Source organism: Daucus carota, chromosome 6, assembly GCF_001625215.2.
Source record: "Daucus carota subsp. sativus chromosome 6, DH1 v3.0, whole genome shotgun sequence".
NCBI classification, from domain to species: Eukaryota; Viridiplantae; Streptophyta; class Magnoliopsida; order Apiales; family Apiaceae; genus Daucus; species Daucus carota.
Window position 1 is genome coordinate 20,365,132 of NC_030386.2, and position 19,324 is coordinate 20,384,455.

Below are 19,324 nucleotides of genomic sequence, written 5' to 3' on the forward strand. Positions count from 1 at the left end.
GGTATGCAGCTGGTTTTTTCCATTCATACAGACTGATGCAGAAAATTAGGAGTTCTTAGCCATTGATCAAAGTAAGATCGAAACGACTTTTCGTGAAATAATTGGGACATCATCCCAACTAGGGGTGTAATTCGGGCCGAGCGAGCCGAGTTTCGAGCCGGGCGTAATTCGAGCCGAGCCAGCTCGTTAACTAATCGAGCCTAAATCCCTGCCTGAACTCGACTCATTTAATTTCACGAGTCGAGTCGAGCCAGCTCGTTTAGCTAAACGAGCCGGTTTTAGCGAGTCGGGCGAGCGGCTCGTTTAATTTTACACTTAATCGAGCCTAAATCTCTACCCGAACTCGGTTCGTTTAATTTCACGAGTCGAGTCAAGCCGGCTCGTTTAATTAAACGAGTTGGAACCTTTGCCCGAGCTCTTAACTAAACGAGCCGAGTCGAGCCTAGTTAAATGAGTTCGAGCCGGGCGAGCTCGTGAGCCGCCCGACTTGATTACAGCTCTAATCCCAACTCGCAGATATATATATGCTGAACACGCCAAAAAAATCAGATACATTTAAATCCGCTCATCCAAGATAATAAGATATCTCAATATTTCGAACACCGGGCACTAAACACATTACAAATTGTATAAGCATTTACCACAGTCAAAAGTTGAGAACACAACATAGCAGTACAATGATTAAGTTTGAGTAATAGTTATGCTCGTGGCCATGGAAAAAATCACAGGATAAACAGAAGTTTACGTTTCCAGAAAGAACTAAGGGGTCCTATGATTTCACTTTCAGGCTCCTTACTTCACCCACCACCCATCAAAATTTTGGCCTTGCGTATATAAATGAATCTGGGTCCTCCACAAATTCCAAGCATTTTGCCAAATGTTCTGACAACTACATGTGGAATTTCTTTTTCCTGTCGAAAGCGTTGCATAATTTCATAGAGGATAAACTGCAATGTTCATGTAATGCAAATTATACTGTGCAATGGCCTCTGGTTTCTGCAACTGTATTAATCCACCAGACGGGCATAAAAGATAAAGGGAATAGTAATTCCATTACAGAACAGTAGTAACTAATAACATGCATTTTATAAGAGGCTATCTAGGAACGAGATAATATAACCTATGGGACATTTAGACGATTGATAAGAATGAGAGGCAAATGGGTATTTCGAGAGGTGTAAGGAAATTATTTAGTCACAAGTGGGAGTGATGAAGTTCCCGTTCTATACAATAATTGCTAAAACAAACCATTCGGTTTGAGATTCCAGTTAACCATGTTCATTAACTATGATCCGAACTCCGCTAATATGCTTCTCAATTCATGTAAATACAGCCTAGTAAACTACTATATGACGTTTGACTTTTTGACACAAATTTTTAAGTGCTTTGACCGGATAGTTAAAAACATTTTTTTCGAAATTTTCTTTTTCTGAATAAAAATATGAAATCAAAATTTTAATTCACAAAAAAAATCAATTAAAAATAATACTCCCTCCGTTCCAAAATGTTAGTCTTGTTTGCCAAAAAAAAATATTCCATAATATGTGTCCTACTCTTTTTTCAATACATTTTTTCAAGACTTAACTTTGAATTTATCTTTCCAAAATTGACTAGATGTAGTGGATACACCTATCTGGTGAAAGTCTCATGCAGTTTTTAATCTGATTAAATGCAGTTAGCTAGCTTTCAAGGTCACAATCATTAAATAGCACTAAAAATAAAAAGAAAAACATACACATTCAAAATACCTTAATATGTGTGAAAATGACAAACAAGACTAACATTTTGGAACGGAGGGAGTAATTTTTACTACCCGGTCAACCCACCTAAAGTTACGTGCTCAAGTCAAAAGTGTCATATAAAAAAAACAGAAGGAGTATCACGACATTATCTACTTTCAATTTATTCAACTAGCACAATTTATTATGACAATAAAAAAAAAAAAAGCACAATTTATATGCATACTCCAAAGTCCAAACCCTGCAAGTTTCCAAGAAAAGTATAGAAACCAACAGCTTGTATACAATAATTAGCCATAATGAAACAATGACACTTCATCTACTCCTGGGCTTTAACATTTGCTCCTATTGCACCCCTGCACCAGTCCCCCATCCCAATTCAAAGTATTCAAAGTTTAATGGTCACATTTATTACTAATATTCATGAAGCAAGCAACCAATAGACCGACATAACTGCAATATCGCTGGAATTAACTTTTAAAAATAAGCTCCTGAGTTTGAAATATACAAACAATTCATATGCTGGAAAAATACTCCAGTTTTGTGATTTGAATGGAGCACAAGGATCTATCTCCTTACGTACTGAGGTAAACCCCATGACATTCTTCAGTGTAACAAGCTTTGTCAAAATCATTTTATCTTTTAACTGCTCCAATTTGAAAATCTGAAGCAGCCTAACATGATGAGCTTTCTCTCACTCTGATTATGTGAATAACTGTCTGAGTTTAAAAGCACCACAATGTTCAACTTTCCTCGTCATAGTTTTCGTTACAACATCCAACCATATGGGTAAACCTAATTGGGAATCCTGCAACAACATCATCATGCCATATTAGCTCAATCAGATTAAGTTAAACGTCATATATTTCTTACATGATTTTGATAGCCAAGTGGGCATTAACAACATTTAACTAAATTATAGTTCAAATTTCATTCCATTCCCTTCATTGTCATTCACCCCAACCAAACACAACATTAATAAATAATATAACATACAGATACAAAAACACAAGGGGACACACATCAGCTCTCACCCCGAACCCTTTCGGAGTTTCAAATGTAAAAGTGCTTCGTCATTACTCGGAATGACCATTTACCTAGTATAATGCTTGATAATCATCAGTAGTAATATGGGGACCAATATTTTGCACTTAACATATCCCAAGTACATTCACCTAGTAACAAGAAATGAAATTTTAAGATTACTTATAAAATTGTGAGGACCTTTAACATGTATTTTTAAGAGGATCTAAATCTGTTTTTATAATCAAGGCATGTCTTGTGTTTTTTTTTAACTAGTAGTTAGCTGTCCATAATCTCACTCCAGGAATACCTTACTCATTCCCTCTCCCTTTACAACTCTGCAAATATTTTTACTTCTCATCACTGGGTGGACAGAGACTGGAATTTTACGATCCAAAATGGGACTCAGAACAGAGGCTCTCAATCAATTGGTTAGTTGCTGTTTGCTAGTAAGTCCTTAGTGAATCTTATCGAATATATATTTGCTAAGAACTACACAGATACAATTGTGACGGAATAACTTACACTGTATATCTTTCATTAAACAGATCAAACTGCATCCAGAACTTTAATGCCAGCATTTTTGTCCCAATCCTCTGGTGAGGCTGCATCTGCCATTATCTTTTCCTGGCCACGCCAAAGTATCTGAAAACAAGTAAAAGAATTCAGAAGAATATAGCAGCAAAAACTAAACCTGCAGACCATGGTACAGATTGAAGGACTACCTTATCAATGACCCCAAATTCTTTCGCTCTTGTAGAATCCATATAAAATGGTCGCCTCATCACGTTGGCTACAGCTTCAATTGACTGGTAGAGAGAATTTAATATTAGTAATCATTTATCCTTTTTCTATGTTCTTGGTAAAGTATGGGAGGGGTCTTATAAATATGTTCATTTCAAATTTAACCAGTAATCACAACTAAGAACAATTTCATGTTACACACTAAGCACTTACATTCCCAGTGTGCTTGGCCAAGAGTTCTACAAGGGTGTCTCTGTTTATTACTACCTGCAAACACATACATAAAAGTATAAAAATTATTGAAAAACAAATCACGCAAGCTACAGAAACATGTAGGTATGCAGATCCATAATTCCGTAGTTCTATTTTTCAATGATAGAGTAAATAATAGGAAACAATCACATTTTAGTTAGGAATGCTCATGGACCACAATACTTGACCAATTTTAATGTTAGATAGCTTCACAGTCGAGTTTTATATGATGAAGAGACATAGCTACGACATAAATCAAAACCGACCTCCTTTGCACGAATAAGCACATCACTTGCTGGCATCAACCCAGATGAAGGGACACGGGGCTGCTGTATCATAGCTGAACATTACCAAGTGAGTCCTTGGAATTTTTGATTTGTGACTGATAAAATACTGGAAAAAAAACAAAGTTGCAAGAGCTATCAGGAGCCAATTAATACCTTTGGCATGTGGCATCATAAATCTTTTGCCCTTAGATCCTGCAGCAAGTAAGAGGCATGCCTGACCTATAGCAGCTCCAACTGCAACAGTATGTATCTGCAAATGGATTATTCATAAGCATCAGTAACACTTTATGTATTAGTATGTTTCTCCGGGGCAAAACAATTGAAAAACTTTCTTCAGAAAGTAGAGAAAGATGCAAGAGTTGACACGTGAGGCTGTTAGATTCCGAAAGAGTAAAAGAGTAAATCATTAATACTGCACAAGGTTTTATTTACCCTGTAAGTGAAGGTCCATTACTGTCACTTTTGTGCCAAGTTGAGATATATTAATGATAATGATAATGCAACTCTTTAAAAATATTATTTGCAGCAAAATACAGTTAAAAATTGAGTATGAACAAGTTTTAAAAATCAATCTTGCATCCCTTGACAAATCATATCAGTTTCATTGGACACTACGAAGGAGATATTCTATGCAGCTACATATTAACACTAGATAGAATGCTATATGGCATATGCTATCAAATAACACTGCTAGAGAAGCAAAAAGCAGAATAAATTAATAGAGCATAGATTAAGAATTAAGGTGGAAATTGACATTTTTAAGCACACAAAAGGTAGCAACCACACATCAACCAAAACATGCTGAGATGATATGGTAGTGGTCACAATATATTCACCTTCGGATATACAGATCTGATGAATAAACATATACCAAATGAAAAGGGTTGACATGGTAACAAAGAAACAGGGGGGAGAGCAGAAGGAAACAGAGAGTTAATCAAATTTAAGATCTAAAATCGTGAAAATTAACACCAACTAAGCAATATTTCACATTAGAAACCCTACCTCGTTCTTTAACTGCATCATGGCATCATATATTGCAAAACCCTCAGTCTCCATACCCACCTGAATGTAAACACTTCAAAATAATTATAATTATCATGCTTAGTACTACTGATTAATAGATATAAAAATAGAAGGGACATTGTTGGAATACAAAAATATAAAGATAACTCTAAAAAACTGTATTAGCATTTAAAGATACTCTGTCATCAACACAGGCCAATTGTAAATTTCTAAGTCTCAGTATTCACGATATATTACAATATGGGGTTCATCAAAAATAGGCCACAGTGGGTGAAATGAAACCATATCAGCAAAAGGATAATGATAAAATTAGAGAATATCTTCCGTTATCCCAAACAAATTAGATAATACAATAAAAAATATCTATCCCGAACACTTGTAATATTAACTAGTCAGTTGTCTAGAAATTGTGGTTCTGATTGTGCATGAAATGTAGTCCAAAAGCTATGACCTGTTATATATCCAAGTAATAATGATATAGCCCGTGAATCAAATTATCAGATTATAAGATAAAAGCATCCACAGTTACATAGAGTAACAAATTTTTGAAAACATAACGTTTATTTAACCACCAGAATTTCGTAACGACTACTCTCTTTAAAAAGATTAGAGTGATCAAATGGTATCGCCAAAAAACCTCAAAGACTAAGATACCTAGTGCTGCTGTTGTATACTCTGTGTGATCTCAAAGGATTATCCGCAATTCAGACTCTCCCTCCTTCAACAATCACTGGACAGTACAGTTAACATTTTAAAATGACTTCAGACAGATGGAATAAGGCTATATGTTGCTTATGATTGAGGATGAGTTTACTTTCAGCCATCGCTGAATAGACATTTCAGGTTATCATTATTCATATCGACTAATTTCAGTAATAGCAGTTTAAGGTTGAAACTACTCCGAATACAGATACTATACAAGACACTTCTATGTCTTATAATCACAATCACAAATTGTTACATGGACAAGCAAAACTCTATGAGCACATATGAGCTATGTGCTGAACAAAATTTAGTTACTCCCTCCGTCCCATTTTAACTGCTTTTGACATTTTTACAAGTATTTTAAGGTGTTAAGAAAAACACATTTAAACATAATTATTCTTTATAAGTTTATATCTAATAAAAGTTTAGAATCTAAATTTTTATTTGATATAAGAATTGAATTTTTTTATTGAGTGTAGATATTGTTTTTGTACATATCAATATACTTATTAAAAAGTCAAACATAATTTAATGCATAATGCTAACACATTTATAGAACATATATATTTGAAAGGAAAAAATTCAAACAGCTATTATCAGAAGCCTCACCGTTTCACCATCATCTCGAGTAGTTCCCGTAGAATTTATATAAAGATAAATAGGATCTTTAGGATCCATCCATTGAAGGTACATCAGTTCGGCAACCACGAGCTCTGTCACTGCTGGCACCAACTAATGAAAAAAAACTTATCTTATTGGTGAATTGAGCAACCGAAACAAAAATATTAGAACTCCAACATATAATTCCCCTGAACCGTCACATTAAAATCCTTTTAGCTTAACAAAAAATGGGAAGAGTGGCAGTCTCATATTACTACTCATTAGCCCACACAATCTGGAATAGAATAAAGCCATGCAAAGATATGTATAGACTAAAAAAGCAAAAATCGGAACTTGTTCTCAAATGTTATCAATCCAGTATTTTCAAAGTAGTATGTCATTTTTAATACAATGATATCTTAAAATACACTTACTGGCATGCCTATATAAACAATCCTTCCATGAAGAAGCAACGAAGGCAAATCAGGTGGAGGCCTTCTAGGCCTGTGCTCATTGTATGAGACTGATCTTTCAACCTAATTCAAGCCAAGCAAACTTGTTACCACATGATATAACTCAGATAATGTAAGGCCAGTACTGATATAGTGATCATCCAAAACCATCACAACCACATAATACACACACGCACATGTACCTACACTTGTGTGTGTGTGTGTAATTAAATAAAATTAATACATAAACATCAGGCTAGATATAATATGGATACAAGTGCTGGGGATAAATAAAGCACAAAAGTAGGAGTTGTAAGTGCAGAGGAGACACATTGTGGTACCATGTATTATTTGTAATACCGAATGAGGTCTTCTTGGCAGAACCAATTGAAAGTAGTTTGGCCACATCCACAGACAACATCACATGTAAATAAGATATATATCATATTGATTGCAAACTGATGAGGAGACAGACCACCGAAAACATATGATCAGAACAGGGTGATACTGTAGGATCAATAAGGCTCATGAATCATCATCTTGGATAACAGTATTTATTATGATAAACAATGGGAAGGGGTCGTTTCTCTAAAGATAGAAGTGAGCTATATGCATGATTGACAGTGTGTTTTTACATGGTACTTAACTACTCCCTCCGTCCCTCTCATTTCTTTACAGCTTTTTTCCACACTTGGCACGCATTTTAAGGCTCCTATAAAGTATAGTTTCATAATTTATTTTTAAAATTTTCTTTTCATGTGTGAAAATTTAGACATTATACTTTTATTCAGAAGAAAAAAAAAGTTTAAAATAATTTATGAAACTATACTTGATAGGAGCCTTAAAATGTGTGCCGAGCTCTCCGTCCCCGATGTAAATAACCTAGGGGGACGGAGGGGGTATATACTACCAAGTGCATATATTGCATAAAATATATTCTAATCTACTATTCACACATTCTCTCCCTTTGATGCTTCTTTACAGTTGTTCAAAAATAAAATTATAATTATCGCAATTTTTTTTTGAAAAAAAAACACAATTATTCAGCAATCAGCAACTTCAAAAAGAGATATCACAGGTTAGGATTTTCATGGCAACATCACTACTCATAGTACAGGTCAAATCTGTGTACAGCTCACCCTTTACGAGGCCCTACTTCCAAAGGGGGCATACAGAATACGTTGGGGTGGTTCTTATACAAAATACACCAATAATGAAGAATATAAAACCTGAATCATAGGTGGGGTCTAGAGGTGCCTTGTTAGAGCATAGGCAAAGGTTGCAAAGAAAGGGAAAGCATGTATAAGCATATGGTGGCATATATGCCATAATAATAAACTTGTGAAGTATGACACGATGAAAATAACAAACGAGACAAAAATTCTAACACCAACATTCTTATTTCAACTAGTCTAGGAAGTAAAGAGGATCAGATTTATGAGACGTATACATCAGTACATCACATTAAAATTGTTATATCATGTAATTTGATAACATGTGTTCCTCTAAATAATTACATTCAACAAAGAGAACCCAACACATAAAACAATAGATTATAAGAGTTAAAAACAAAATAAAAATCAAGTAAAAACAATGTCCCTCTCTGATCACATTCAGCATCAAAGGAACAGACAACCAAAAGCTTTCATGTTTTCCTAATTACAAAATGAAAATTGTTTTATTATGATTCAATTCTGGTACGTTTGTACTTTATACATTGATATAATATGAAGATCCTAACAAAAGTAATAATGACCACATCATGAAACACTGATTATATAGTTTGTAACAGATATAAACTCTTGAGATAACAAATTTTAAAAAAATCACTCTAAATCATGAACCAGTCATGTAAACATTCCTTCTGCTATCATACATAAAATAACAAAAAAATTGAATAATAATAAGGTTTGCAAGTAATGATCACTATCTCTAAAAGGGGCGCGCATAGACAAGATAACCGTTGCAACACCAATATATTATTTGTAAGAAACTCCTTATTACCTAAGAAGGCCACAAAAAAAACATCAATTTCCAAAACCTACTAACTGCTTTCAACTAAACTCAATACCGAACTCCCTCTTACTTATATATTCCACTACCTTCCGCACATACAGAATAAAGCTCGTATGTCACGCTATAAAGAACCTATTGTTCCCTGCATGAGGCAACAATTGTATTTAATCACAGCACAAATCATAAATGTTTCTAACCTCCACCTATTATCTACCTCATCTACAAAAACAGTTTACCCGATACGAAGTAACAATATCACAAATACACACACACATATACATGTGCCAATCACTTGATCACAAATAAGCCTTCATTCACCACAAAAATGATATAACTCTTGTCAATAACCACATCGATCAATTACCAACAGAATTAATGTTATTTCGCCGCAAAAATAACAAAATAACATAATCAAACTTATCGAGAACCACGACAATCAATTAGCAACATGAGCATATAATCTACATATGTGTGCGTATCATACTTGTGCAGGAGTAGCCATGAGAGTAGGCGAGTCGAAAATATCCAAATACGGCGGAGTATCGGAGTTCGCCGGCCGATTGAGCAGCTTCTCCGGCGAATTCGCCGCCACGGAAGCGAGCCTCGATAAGAACGGGTCGTTAGGGTTTATAGGAGGCAACGGTATTTTCGCGCTGTTACGAGAATTGAGCGCAGCACAGGGCTTGAAACTACAGCGTTTCATTGATTGCGGTGAAGATGAAGAACAGCACGAGATTGAAGAGGCCATGGGGATTCGTAGAGCTGTGGCCATGGGGCTTTTCACACACAGTTTTGGATTAGTGTGTGTGGGTGTTGGAAGAAATGAACTGAACACGCTACTGGATTTAAGGGGGTGTTTGGCGAATCAAGTGGTTAAAATTATTTTAGAAGTCAATGATCGTGGATTATTAATTTCTTTTTTCCATGAAATTTGAAGGAAACACTTGATAAAAATATTGAGGTGTAAAATATCATGCTAAAAACTAGTTTATTTAATTTGATTAATTATTTTCTTTTCAAAAGTTGTGAATCGGTACAAAGATATTTGTGTTAACATATTATTGCAAGTAAAGAGAAACATAAAATTTAAAACTTATTTTCTTTTATTTGTGCAATTGTATTTTTTATGATTATCAATTCATAACTCTTTGTTTATTCGGTTCATATAATTGTCTGACTATTTTCTATGTATTATTAAGATTTATTCTAAATTATACACCCTTCATCCCATTTTATATGACTTCTTTTCTTTCTTTTGAATATTTCAAAAAGAATGAACTATCTATTTATAACATTTAAATTATTACAACTATACATTCATATAATACACGTACTTTAACAATCACTATCTCATTTTTACTCACAGTGTCATTTTTGTGGATATCATTAAGTCAAGTATTAATTTCTTAGACATCGTGTTAATCAAACAATATCACTGAGACGGAAAGAGTATCCAGTATGTCGTTCCAGAGACCTGGACATGTCCCGTCTAAATAACAGTAATACAATAACATGGACTGATAACATGGACTGATCTACTAGATAATCTAGAAAAAGCTTCATATCCTGGATTTAAAAGCTTCATCTGCTGAACTTCTTTGTGAACTCAAAAATTATCACTGAATTCTTTCAAAATAAAAAATAAAAATAAATTATCACTGAATTCAAAATTCGTTTGCTACTACATGTCTACATGTAGTTTAGAGGTGGCAATATGGTTGCAAAACCATTAAACCAAACCAAACCAAAATTGTGGATTTGGATCCATTTGAAATCACACTTAGAAAAATAGATTTGGTTTGGTTTTTAGTCTCACATTTCTCACAAAATATGGATCTAACCACATTTTGTCTCACTTTTAAGATTTTCTATAACTCTCCACACACTATTATGTTCTTTTCCTTTTCTTTCTTTTGTTTTGCTAGTTACCACACATGCACATCTCATGATTCGAACACACTATTATGTTATTTTCCTTTTCTTTCTTTTGTTTTGCTAGTTACCACACATGCACATCTCATGATTCGAATTCATGACCTTACTTGGAGAAGCCAAAAGCTTAAACCACTACACCAACTCACACACTCAAACACACTATTGTTATATTTAGTATTCATTATATTGTCACTTGAGTGTATTAATTTTTGCTCAATAAATAACACTTATTTTTATTTACTAAACTAGTTACCCATAATTCAAACTAAAACCATAACCACATTTATTAATATATGGTTTGAAAATGGTTTTGGTTCATTTATCCAAACCAAATCCATTTTGTAAGAACCAAAACCAAACCAAAACCATATTTTGCCGCCTCATTATAGTTAATCTACTAGGAATTGCTGCCTCCATGCAAGAGATACACCGACTTGTAGAATATATGCGCCTATTGAAATTAATTGACTTTTTTTTTTACACGGAATTGACTTTTCAATAACAAAGGAATTTCCGATTTTCCCCTGGAATAACGTTACACCAAGCAACACCTGAATATATTTATCGGTAAAATATATCCACGGATTACTGACAATAAAAGAAAACACAAATTGCATCAAGATTAATATATTCACAATAAGAGAACATTTAACAACCGTCGGTATAATCGATCAATGTTACCAAAGCAATTTTGCAAAAAAAAAGAAACAACAAGAAAAAGAATTAATAAAGCATATAATGAAAAGAAACTGGGTTGAAAAGAGAAAAGTCTAACAAAGCAAAGACACCTAATTTGAAACAGCTCCAGCTCCTGCACTGGGATCAACCGTCTCAGTTTGTGCATCGCTTCCACTGAACACTTCAGCAATCTTCTTGGTGGGCACCAATGGGAGATAGGAAGAGATTTTGTAGCCTTGCTCTGCTGTGCGCTGAACAGTCTCGTTGTACTTCTCAGAGCAGTAGGCTGCAGTTGGGACCACAACCTGAGCCACCTGAGGAAAGAGAGGGAGCTGATTAAGAGAGCGCCAAGTTGATGCAGCATATTGCTCAGCCACCGGCTCATACTTCGAGTACAGCCCCTTGGCAGCAGGTTCATATGTGGCGTATGCAGTTTTGGCAAGCCCTGACACAGTACCCACCAGGCTGACACCTTTTACTTCAGAAACCACAGACCGAGCGGTGGCGGGAGCATTCTGAGCTGCAGATAAGGCTCGTGTTGATAGTAGTTTCACGGAAAGGGGAACACGACTGTCCAACTTGTGTACAGATTCATCAACCTGCAAATATACATCAAGGATATAAGACGCCCAGCTGAGAGAGGATTTTTTTTTTTTTTTTTTAAATGTAGATATAGCATGTACATCACAATCAAGAGCTTATGCAAACTTGCAAATTGCAGATTTATACATCTCATCAGTGAACATTAATACATGTTTAATCACAAATAACGCAAACTGAATTATTCTATAAACCTCTGGCTATGGTAAGCAGAGAAAGTGCAAACAATAAAGGTTCCAACATATTAAAAGTATGCAAGAAGCACAACTCACCTTGCGGTCAACCAGCTTTAAAAGCTCAATGGGAACATCATGGTACTTGTCATAGACAGGAGCAACTACAGTCTTGACAGTTCCTTCAACAGTCTGAACTCCATTCTTCAGGGGACCTGAATTGTCCTTAGCATAACTATAAGCTTTCAAAGCATACAGAACAGTGTGGAAAGTTGCAATTTGAACAAACTCAAGGTACTTTAGCTTCTCTTCTTCAGTTTGAACCTTCAAATTGCACATAAAAAATATCTGAATTAGACGTGAGCAAACAATCAAACATGGATGTCCGATGAAAGACCTGCATGTTGATATTCCTATGAAATGCAAATACTTCTGAATATTTCTCTCTGTGGCGCAATTTTATAGTAAACTGGTAAAGATAAATATGATAAACACATTAAAACATCTTGATTAAAAGCCTAACTGTATACTTTCTCTGAACAGATCAGAGCACTGAAAGCCTACATGAGAAGTACCAGATTATTTGGGTAGATGTTAGAAGTTTGTTCTTGTTCTGTGCTGATCTACTATGTGCAACTAGGGAACATAAAATACGCTCCACATCAAATATTTATCAAGTATTTCGATACTATGAATGTTACCTATCGAGTATGCCTTTTATCTTATCTGTCGAACCAAATTTTTACAAACAAATCATATGTGTACCAGCAAATTGCCAACCTGAAGTTGGAGACTCGGGTATATCATATTTAAGCCCAATATTTATATAGTGTTTGGTTGGGGTGAATGAATATGGAAGGAATGGAATGGAATGGAATGAAATTTGAACTATGTTATGGGTAAATGTTTATATATTTCATTCCTTGCACCCTACACTAGAGATGACACTCCCAATTTGGGAAGGAATGCTCCTTCCTAGACTCATTTTTTTCTCAAATCTCATCATAACAATTTTGCACTCACTCAATATTTTTTTTTCAAAACTTTCATCCTACCTTTACTATTTTCATTTATTTTTAGTCATTTTATTCCATTCTCCTCAACGAAACACATCAGTGTTGGTTATTAAATAGTTTGGGTGGGTTTGTTTCATAGGATCTCTAATCAAACGGGCTAGTTATATGTTCCACTGATTTCATCACATTGATCCATAAATTAGTCCCCAATTTGTATGGCCTCTCCCAAGAATCAAGCTTATATTAATCCAATAGAGCTAAACCAAAAGAAATGGTCGAGATATAATACTGTAAGTAAAAAGTAATAAAGCATAATACATAGCCTAAAAGTTAGGCAACTCAGCCCATAATCCCGAGATGCAAACATAGGGCTTTTGTACTTGATTGTAAAACAATAAACAAGAATCAGCAAGAACGAATCTAAACATGATCGAACCAGTTTCACAAACTATAATGAACATAACACAATTAGTGAAGTGATTCAGGATAATAACAAGTAGGTATATTCATATTAATTCGATTGATTACATACTTATATGTACAATAATCTGAGTGCTGGAGAATACAAATTTGTTAAATTCATATGCACAAGACTACACTACCTAACAAACAATTGATTACATACCATAAACTTAAACCCTATCGATAGAGAGAGAGGGAGAGAGAGAGAGAGAGAGAGATGTACCTTCTGCGGGTTCTGATTAGCATCAGTGATTTGAATCTCGGCCATGATCGGAGGGAGAGAGCTTGAATTAGTAAAGAAAAATCAGCTGTGAATCGCAAACAAAGAGAAGCAATGTGATGAGGAGTTGAAGTAAGATGTGTGTGTATATATAGTGATATATAATGTATAGAATATCACGTATTGTGTGTGTATTAGTATGCGTGTAGAGCAGCAGCAGCGGTGCAGATATCGGGCACGGATGTCGAGGAAGGGGGCTGTTGAAACCGTGTAGATTAGTGTTGAAGCTGGTGAATCAAAGGATTATTAATTACTTGTAAACGAAGGTTTTGTTTAATTTGGTGGGCGCTGCGTGAAAGCGGTATGTGTGGATTTGTGAAACCAGTCGGCCCACGGCCCAATATTATTATTCGGCAGGTGCGAACATCATGGAGCCACCCATTTTGTGGACCCATCTCATACATGTGTGGACCATCGACTGGCCCTAAAAGTCATTGGATGCATAACTATCTTCTCCTCCAGCCCACTGTCATTGGATACATTTTTTATTATTTTTTATCAAATAATAAAAAAATTAATTCATCTATTATGCTATGCTATACTGGTTCTGAAAGTCGGCGATTAATCGGGATTAATTACCGATTAATCGCTGTTCGGTCGGTCACCGTCTCGATTAAGCGTTAATCGGTGAAAAAATCGTTTTTTTTTAAATCGGTCAAAATCGGAATTAATCGGACAAAAGTCGGAATTAATCGAAAAAAACCGGTCAAAAATCGGTGAATTTAAAAAAATTAAAAATAGAAATTAAAAAATAAATTTAATTTTAAATAAAACAAAAGGCACGGAAATGACAAAACACATAGATTAAAGTTTTTTTTATTACCTTTCACTTTTTAATATTAGCTCATAAACTCTAATTACATAAATTTGTAATATCTTCCTTCACATTCAATCAAATTCAAATTTATATATGAGATGACTAAACTTGTATATTTATATAAAGGCATGTTTGTGTTATAAAAAATCATTAATATTTTGATCTTATATGACTATAAAATTTTATTATATATAATTATATTAATATATATATATATATATATAATTTAAAAAAATAATATTAAATTGATTATGATTAATGATCCGATTAATCACTCTGATTAATCTCCGATTATCCGATTAATCGCTGGACAATGCCTTCACCGACTAAGTCCGATTCCCGTTTTTTACAACACTGGCTATACTAGACAATCAAATATTCTCATTATATTATATTTATTATATATAAAAATATAATATATTAACTAAATTATTTAAAATTTATATTAACATGCTTGTTAAAAGCCGGTACGTACAAAAAACCGAACTCAATACAAGCAATTTTGAATTGATGGAGGGTAAATAAATACATTTATGACTTTTTCCTTAGAAATATTACTTTTTTATGACTTTTCCATCAATATCGAATATATCCTTATCCACTGCACCGCACTAACCTACCTTCTTGCCGCCGAAGAAAACCCCTCTAAAAATTACACACACATATTCATTAATTGTTGAGCACGAAAATTAAACAATCTGGGTTGTATTGTGAACAATGGTGATGGAGATGGAAGGAGAAGAGTGGAGAGACAAAGCCAGGTCACTTCAGCTCCTCCTACGACACCGTTTCAGAGTCGCCGTCGATCGCCACCGCCCTAATCTCTCCGACGGCTATTTCTCTACGCGCATTCAGCTCTGGATCGATCGATTCCGCAACTTTCGTCGCGATTCCTTGCCTTCTTCCACCAAATTTTATCTCAAAAGAGGTCATTTTTCATTCTCTATATGTTGATTATTATTCACTATAGCGTGTTTGATATATGTTGCTCGATTGATGTAATAATTATTCGATTACTCGCTCTATGTAGTTAGTATGGAAAACTGTTAATTGTCGTTTATTTTGTTAATGATGCACGTATTGTCGTAAATGGATGATGTTAAATAACTTTGCTTTCTCCATTTATCTTGTCGGGAGTAGATTTTGGCTGACCTGTATAGCTTTTATTGTGCATTGATTTAGTTCTGTAGGTAATTTAATTGTTGGAGAAGTTGATGTGATTCCATAGGTAATTTTGAAATTGTTGGAGGAAGTTTGTCAAGTTTGTTAAATTATCGACAAACGTATGGGTTTGCATAGTTTAAATATCCAAAACATAAAGCGACGTAAACTTTTCTTTCACCCTTGCCGATTAGCCTTAAATATACATGATAAAGGCACCTTGTGTAGGCTTCTTAGTTGGCAAGCCACACAAACAACTTGTCATCTTTGAGCCCTTGGGACGGGCACCTTCTCACCTTAGTGCATCCCCAGGTGTACAGAGGCAGCAGCCTGCAGGCACATGACCTGTAATTTGTTTTTTTTCCTTTATATAACCTTTGTGCCACAAAATTGTCATTCTTAACTTTAATAGGCAACTAAGAACAAAAATAAGTAAGTCTTGTTTTCATTACATGTTCAGTTAGCAAGGATATCGACATGGAAGAAGACTCAGTTCTTACTCGCATGCTGCAAGCTGTGGCGGTTCCTGTTATTGGGAATGTTTGTTATGTTTTTATGCATGGTCTTAACAAAGTACAGGTAATTCTATTTGGTAACTCTGTTATTTTAAAATTTCAATGTCATCAACGAATTTTCCTTGCCACCATCTTTTTTTAAAAGATATATACATTGCAAAATTATATTCGCTTGCATTACAGATATATGGTGCAGAGAAACTACATAAAGCATTGCAGCATCGACCTAGCAACAAGCCTCTTATAACGGTGCAGAACATTTGACTTGAGTTGTTGATTTTGAAATAATTCGTTTGTTGTTATTGTTGCTTTAGTCATATAACTATATGGAAATTTAACCCGTCTCATGGTTGCTGGTCTTGTTTTAACAACTGTAGGTTAGCAACCATGTTGCTTCTCTTGATGATCCACTTGTTATTGCTGCTCTGCTTCCCCCAAGCGTTCTTTTGGATGCTCATAATTTGAGATGGACACTTTGTGCAAGCGATCGTTGTTTTCGAAATCCAGTTACATCCGCCTTTTTTAAGCATGTCAAAGTTTTACCACTTACTCGTGGTGAAGGAATTTATCAAAAGGTATGTTATTTACAAGTATGTGAAAGTTCTAGCAAGCTTGAGTTGTTAGACGGCGGATTATGAATTATCGGTATAGGCGGTTCCTACTTAGCACTATCCTATTTATAACTAAAATTGTAACTTGAGTTTCTCATCTCCTCGTTTATTGTACTTTCTTACTTTGTATGGGTTGCAACATTGTGGCTTCTGGCAGCTGTTTCTGTGTGTATGCTAGAGAGGTTTTAGGAGTTTTTTTCTCAGTGTGATCTCTGTGCAATGCTGGTCACTAAGGGCTGATAGGGGCTTACTACCTCTGCAAGAAACCTTCGACCAATGAAAAGCCTGAACTTGTTTGATAAATCTATTTCACCCTCTAGTTGTTTCATATCCTCCAACCACATACAAAATTCTATATGCTTAAGTTTGTCAATATTATCCTTATTCAACATTTTTTCACTCAAGTCCCTTGTACACATACAAAAACTTTTGGTGTAATTTGAAATTTTAAATAATATATACCAGAGGTAGAATTGGAAGTGAGTCCTCTACAGTCAGAAACAATGAAGAAACATAAGTCAAGTGATAAGGACATATACAAAGGACAAAGAGATGGCCATAAAGGAGTTGATTTGGATATTTTTAACACACGATCCTGTGACAGGGGATGGACATCGCTATTGCAAAGTTGAATCGTGGTGGCTGGGTTCATATATTTCCTGAAGGAAGTCGTTCTCTAGATGGTGGAAAGACTATTGGATCAGCAAAACGAGGCATTGGAAGGTCAGGATGATTGCTCTGTATTCAAAGTTTGATGCTTCCTTGATTTATTTTACCTTTGCATCTTTTCGAATTGAAATTTTGCTTGGTAGAGCTTAGAAATCCGGGTTTTTAGCTAGCAGGATCATCAAGTTATGTTGCAATCTGCTGGTTGAGCTGATGTTGGTCCAGTCAAATGTTTACCTAGTTTTTTGTACTTCTTTGTATTATCAGACTAGCATTATTAATCATCAATAAGCTGATGGGCTTGATCAGTGAGCAAGACAATCTTACAAAAGCTTATATAAAATTTCTGATTTTATATAAAGAATTAAATGGGCTGGAATTGTTCAATAAATTGACATTTGCAGTCCATTTAACTTTTTATCTTATAAATAGTTTAATAGGCTTTGATTATCACAATGAATAGTTGTGTGTGTGGCTTGGTGTCTTTGTTTAATATTTTTTGTGTATTGACAGGTTGGTCCTGGATGCTGACAATGTACCCATGGTTGTGCCGTTTGTGCACACTGGCATGCAAGATATTATGCCCATCGGGGCCAAGTTTCCGAGGATTGGAAAGACGGTAAATTTTCTCTCTTGGGACAATTGTTTGTTCGAAAATAAATTTCTTCGGTTTTTATATAACAAATCTTGTACCTGGTAGGTAACTGTACTCGTAGGCGATCCTGTTGAGTTTGACGATCTACTTGGCATGGAAGGAGAGCCAGGGATGTCAAGGGGAAAACTATATGATGCTGTATCTGCAAGGATTGGTGAACGGATACGAAAAATGAAAGCCCAAGTTGATAGATTGGCCCTGGAACAATTATTGCAATCCCAAAACTATCCTTGGACGTGCACTGACCGTGCTGCTGGAATCTTACGACAGGTTGACTGGGAGTCACTTGGCATGGAACATTATATTGGTCTCGATGAGCAAGAGGCACCTAAACAAAATGTTGTTACTGAGCAGAAGGCAGAACACATTAATGTGAAAGAGAACAATGCACAAAATCGATATTTCAGGATGGGCTTATCTTATGAAGGTGGGATCGTATCAAGGATTCGTGGTTATATGGACCCAACTGAGCTAATGGGTTTTGCTGCTAGAGGTATATTTACAAGCTCCCGGGTAGACGAAGGTTTTGTAAATCTTCAAAACAATAACCCTCTTAAGGCTTGGAAAAACTTCATGGAAGGGCATCTGGTGTGATTGGGGAACTTGTATCAACCCAGCTCTACCGGCCTATGTAAATAAAATTTTGTTTGAGGAATATATATATAGTGATGATGTATGAGTTAACAACTAAATGAGGTTTGGAAGCTAGTATTAATCGTTTCAGACGCATGTTTTCTGGGTTTGGATTTCCCGAGCTGGAACTTGCTGGAATAAAATATAATACTGCCAGTTGTAGCTTTAACATTGCTAGATGGGCAAAATTACTGTCATCCAATATACATTGTACGTTGTACCAGAAAACAGCAATTTGAAGTCCGTTATCTACTTTGCTAGTTTTGATTAGTTATTTA

At 35.1% G+C, this 19,324-nt stretch overlaps 3 protein-coding genes across 5 annotated transcripts; 1 reads left to right on the forward strand and 2 right to left on the reverse strand.

Moving 5' to 3' along the window:
- Positions 1–2,185: 2,185 nt before the first annotated feature.
- On the reverse strand, positions 2,186–9,746 carry LOC108228084 (ATP-dependent Clp protease proteolytic subunit-related protein 3, chloroplastic). The gene is made up of 10 exons (XM_017403564.2): positions 9,329–9,746; positions 6,811–6,912; positions 6,386–6,508; positions 5,051–5,110; positions 4,199–4,295; positions 4,025–4,098; positions 3,720–3,773; positions 3,488–3,571; positions 3,288–3,407; positions 2,186–2,547 (listed from the first exon to the last, which is right to left on the reverse strand). The coding sequence occupies exons 1-9, from the start codon at positions 9,614–9,616 to the stop codon at positions 3,312–3,314; spliced, it is 978 nt and encodes a 325-aa protein (XP_017259053.1). The 5' UTR covers positions 9,617–9,746; the 3' UTR covers positions 2,186–2,547; positions 3,288–3,311.
- Positions 9,747–11,390: 1,644 nt separating this feature from the next.
- LOC108224485 (REF/SRPP-like protein At3g05500) lies at positions 11,391–14,271 on the reverse strand. Of its 3 annotated transcripts, none has more exons than XM_064079873.1 (4): positions 14,132–14,271; positions 13,932–14,016; positions 12,330–12,554; positions 11,391–12,056 (listed from the first exon to the last, which is right to left on the reverse strand). In XM_064079873.1, exons 2-4 carry the CDS (start codon positions 13,974–13,976, stop codon positions 11,568–11,570), a joined length of 759 nt encoding a protein of 252 aa, XP_063935943.1. In that variant the 5' UTR covers positions 13,977–14,016; positions 14,132–14,271; the 3' UTR covers positions 11,391–11,567. The 3 variants fall into 3 exon arrangements, with proteins under 3 accessions (XP_063935943.1, XP_017254614.1, XP_017254613.1); XM_017399125.2 differs by having other exon boundaries at positions 14,109–14,266; XM_017399124.2 differs by having other exon boundaries at positions 13,932–14,267.
- Positions 14,272–15,363: 1,092 nt separating this feature from the next.
- LOC108227908 (uncharacterized) lies at positions 15,364–19,316 on the forward strand. The gene is made up of 7 exons (XM_017403300.2): positions 15,364–15,733; positions 16,427–16,545; positions 16,665–16,730; positions 16,859–17,056; positions 17,697–17,815; positions 18,272–18,377; positions 18,459–19,316. Exons 1-7 carry the CDS (start codon positions 15,523–15,525, stop codon positions 19,005–19,007), a joined length of 1,368 nt encoding a protein of 455 aa, XP_017258789.1. The 5' UTR covers positions 15,364–15,522; the 3' UTR covers positions 19,008–19,316.
- Positions 19,317–19,324: the final 8 nt, after the last annotated feature.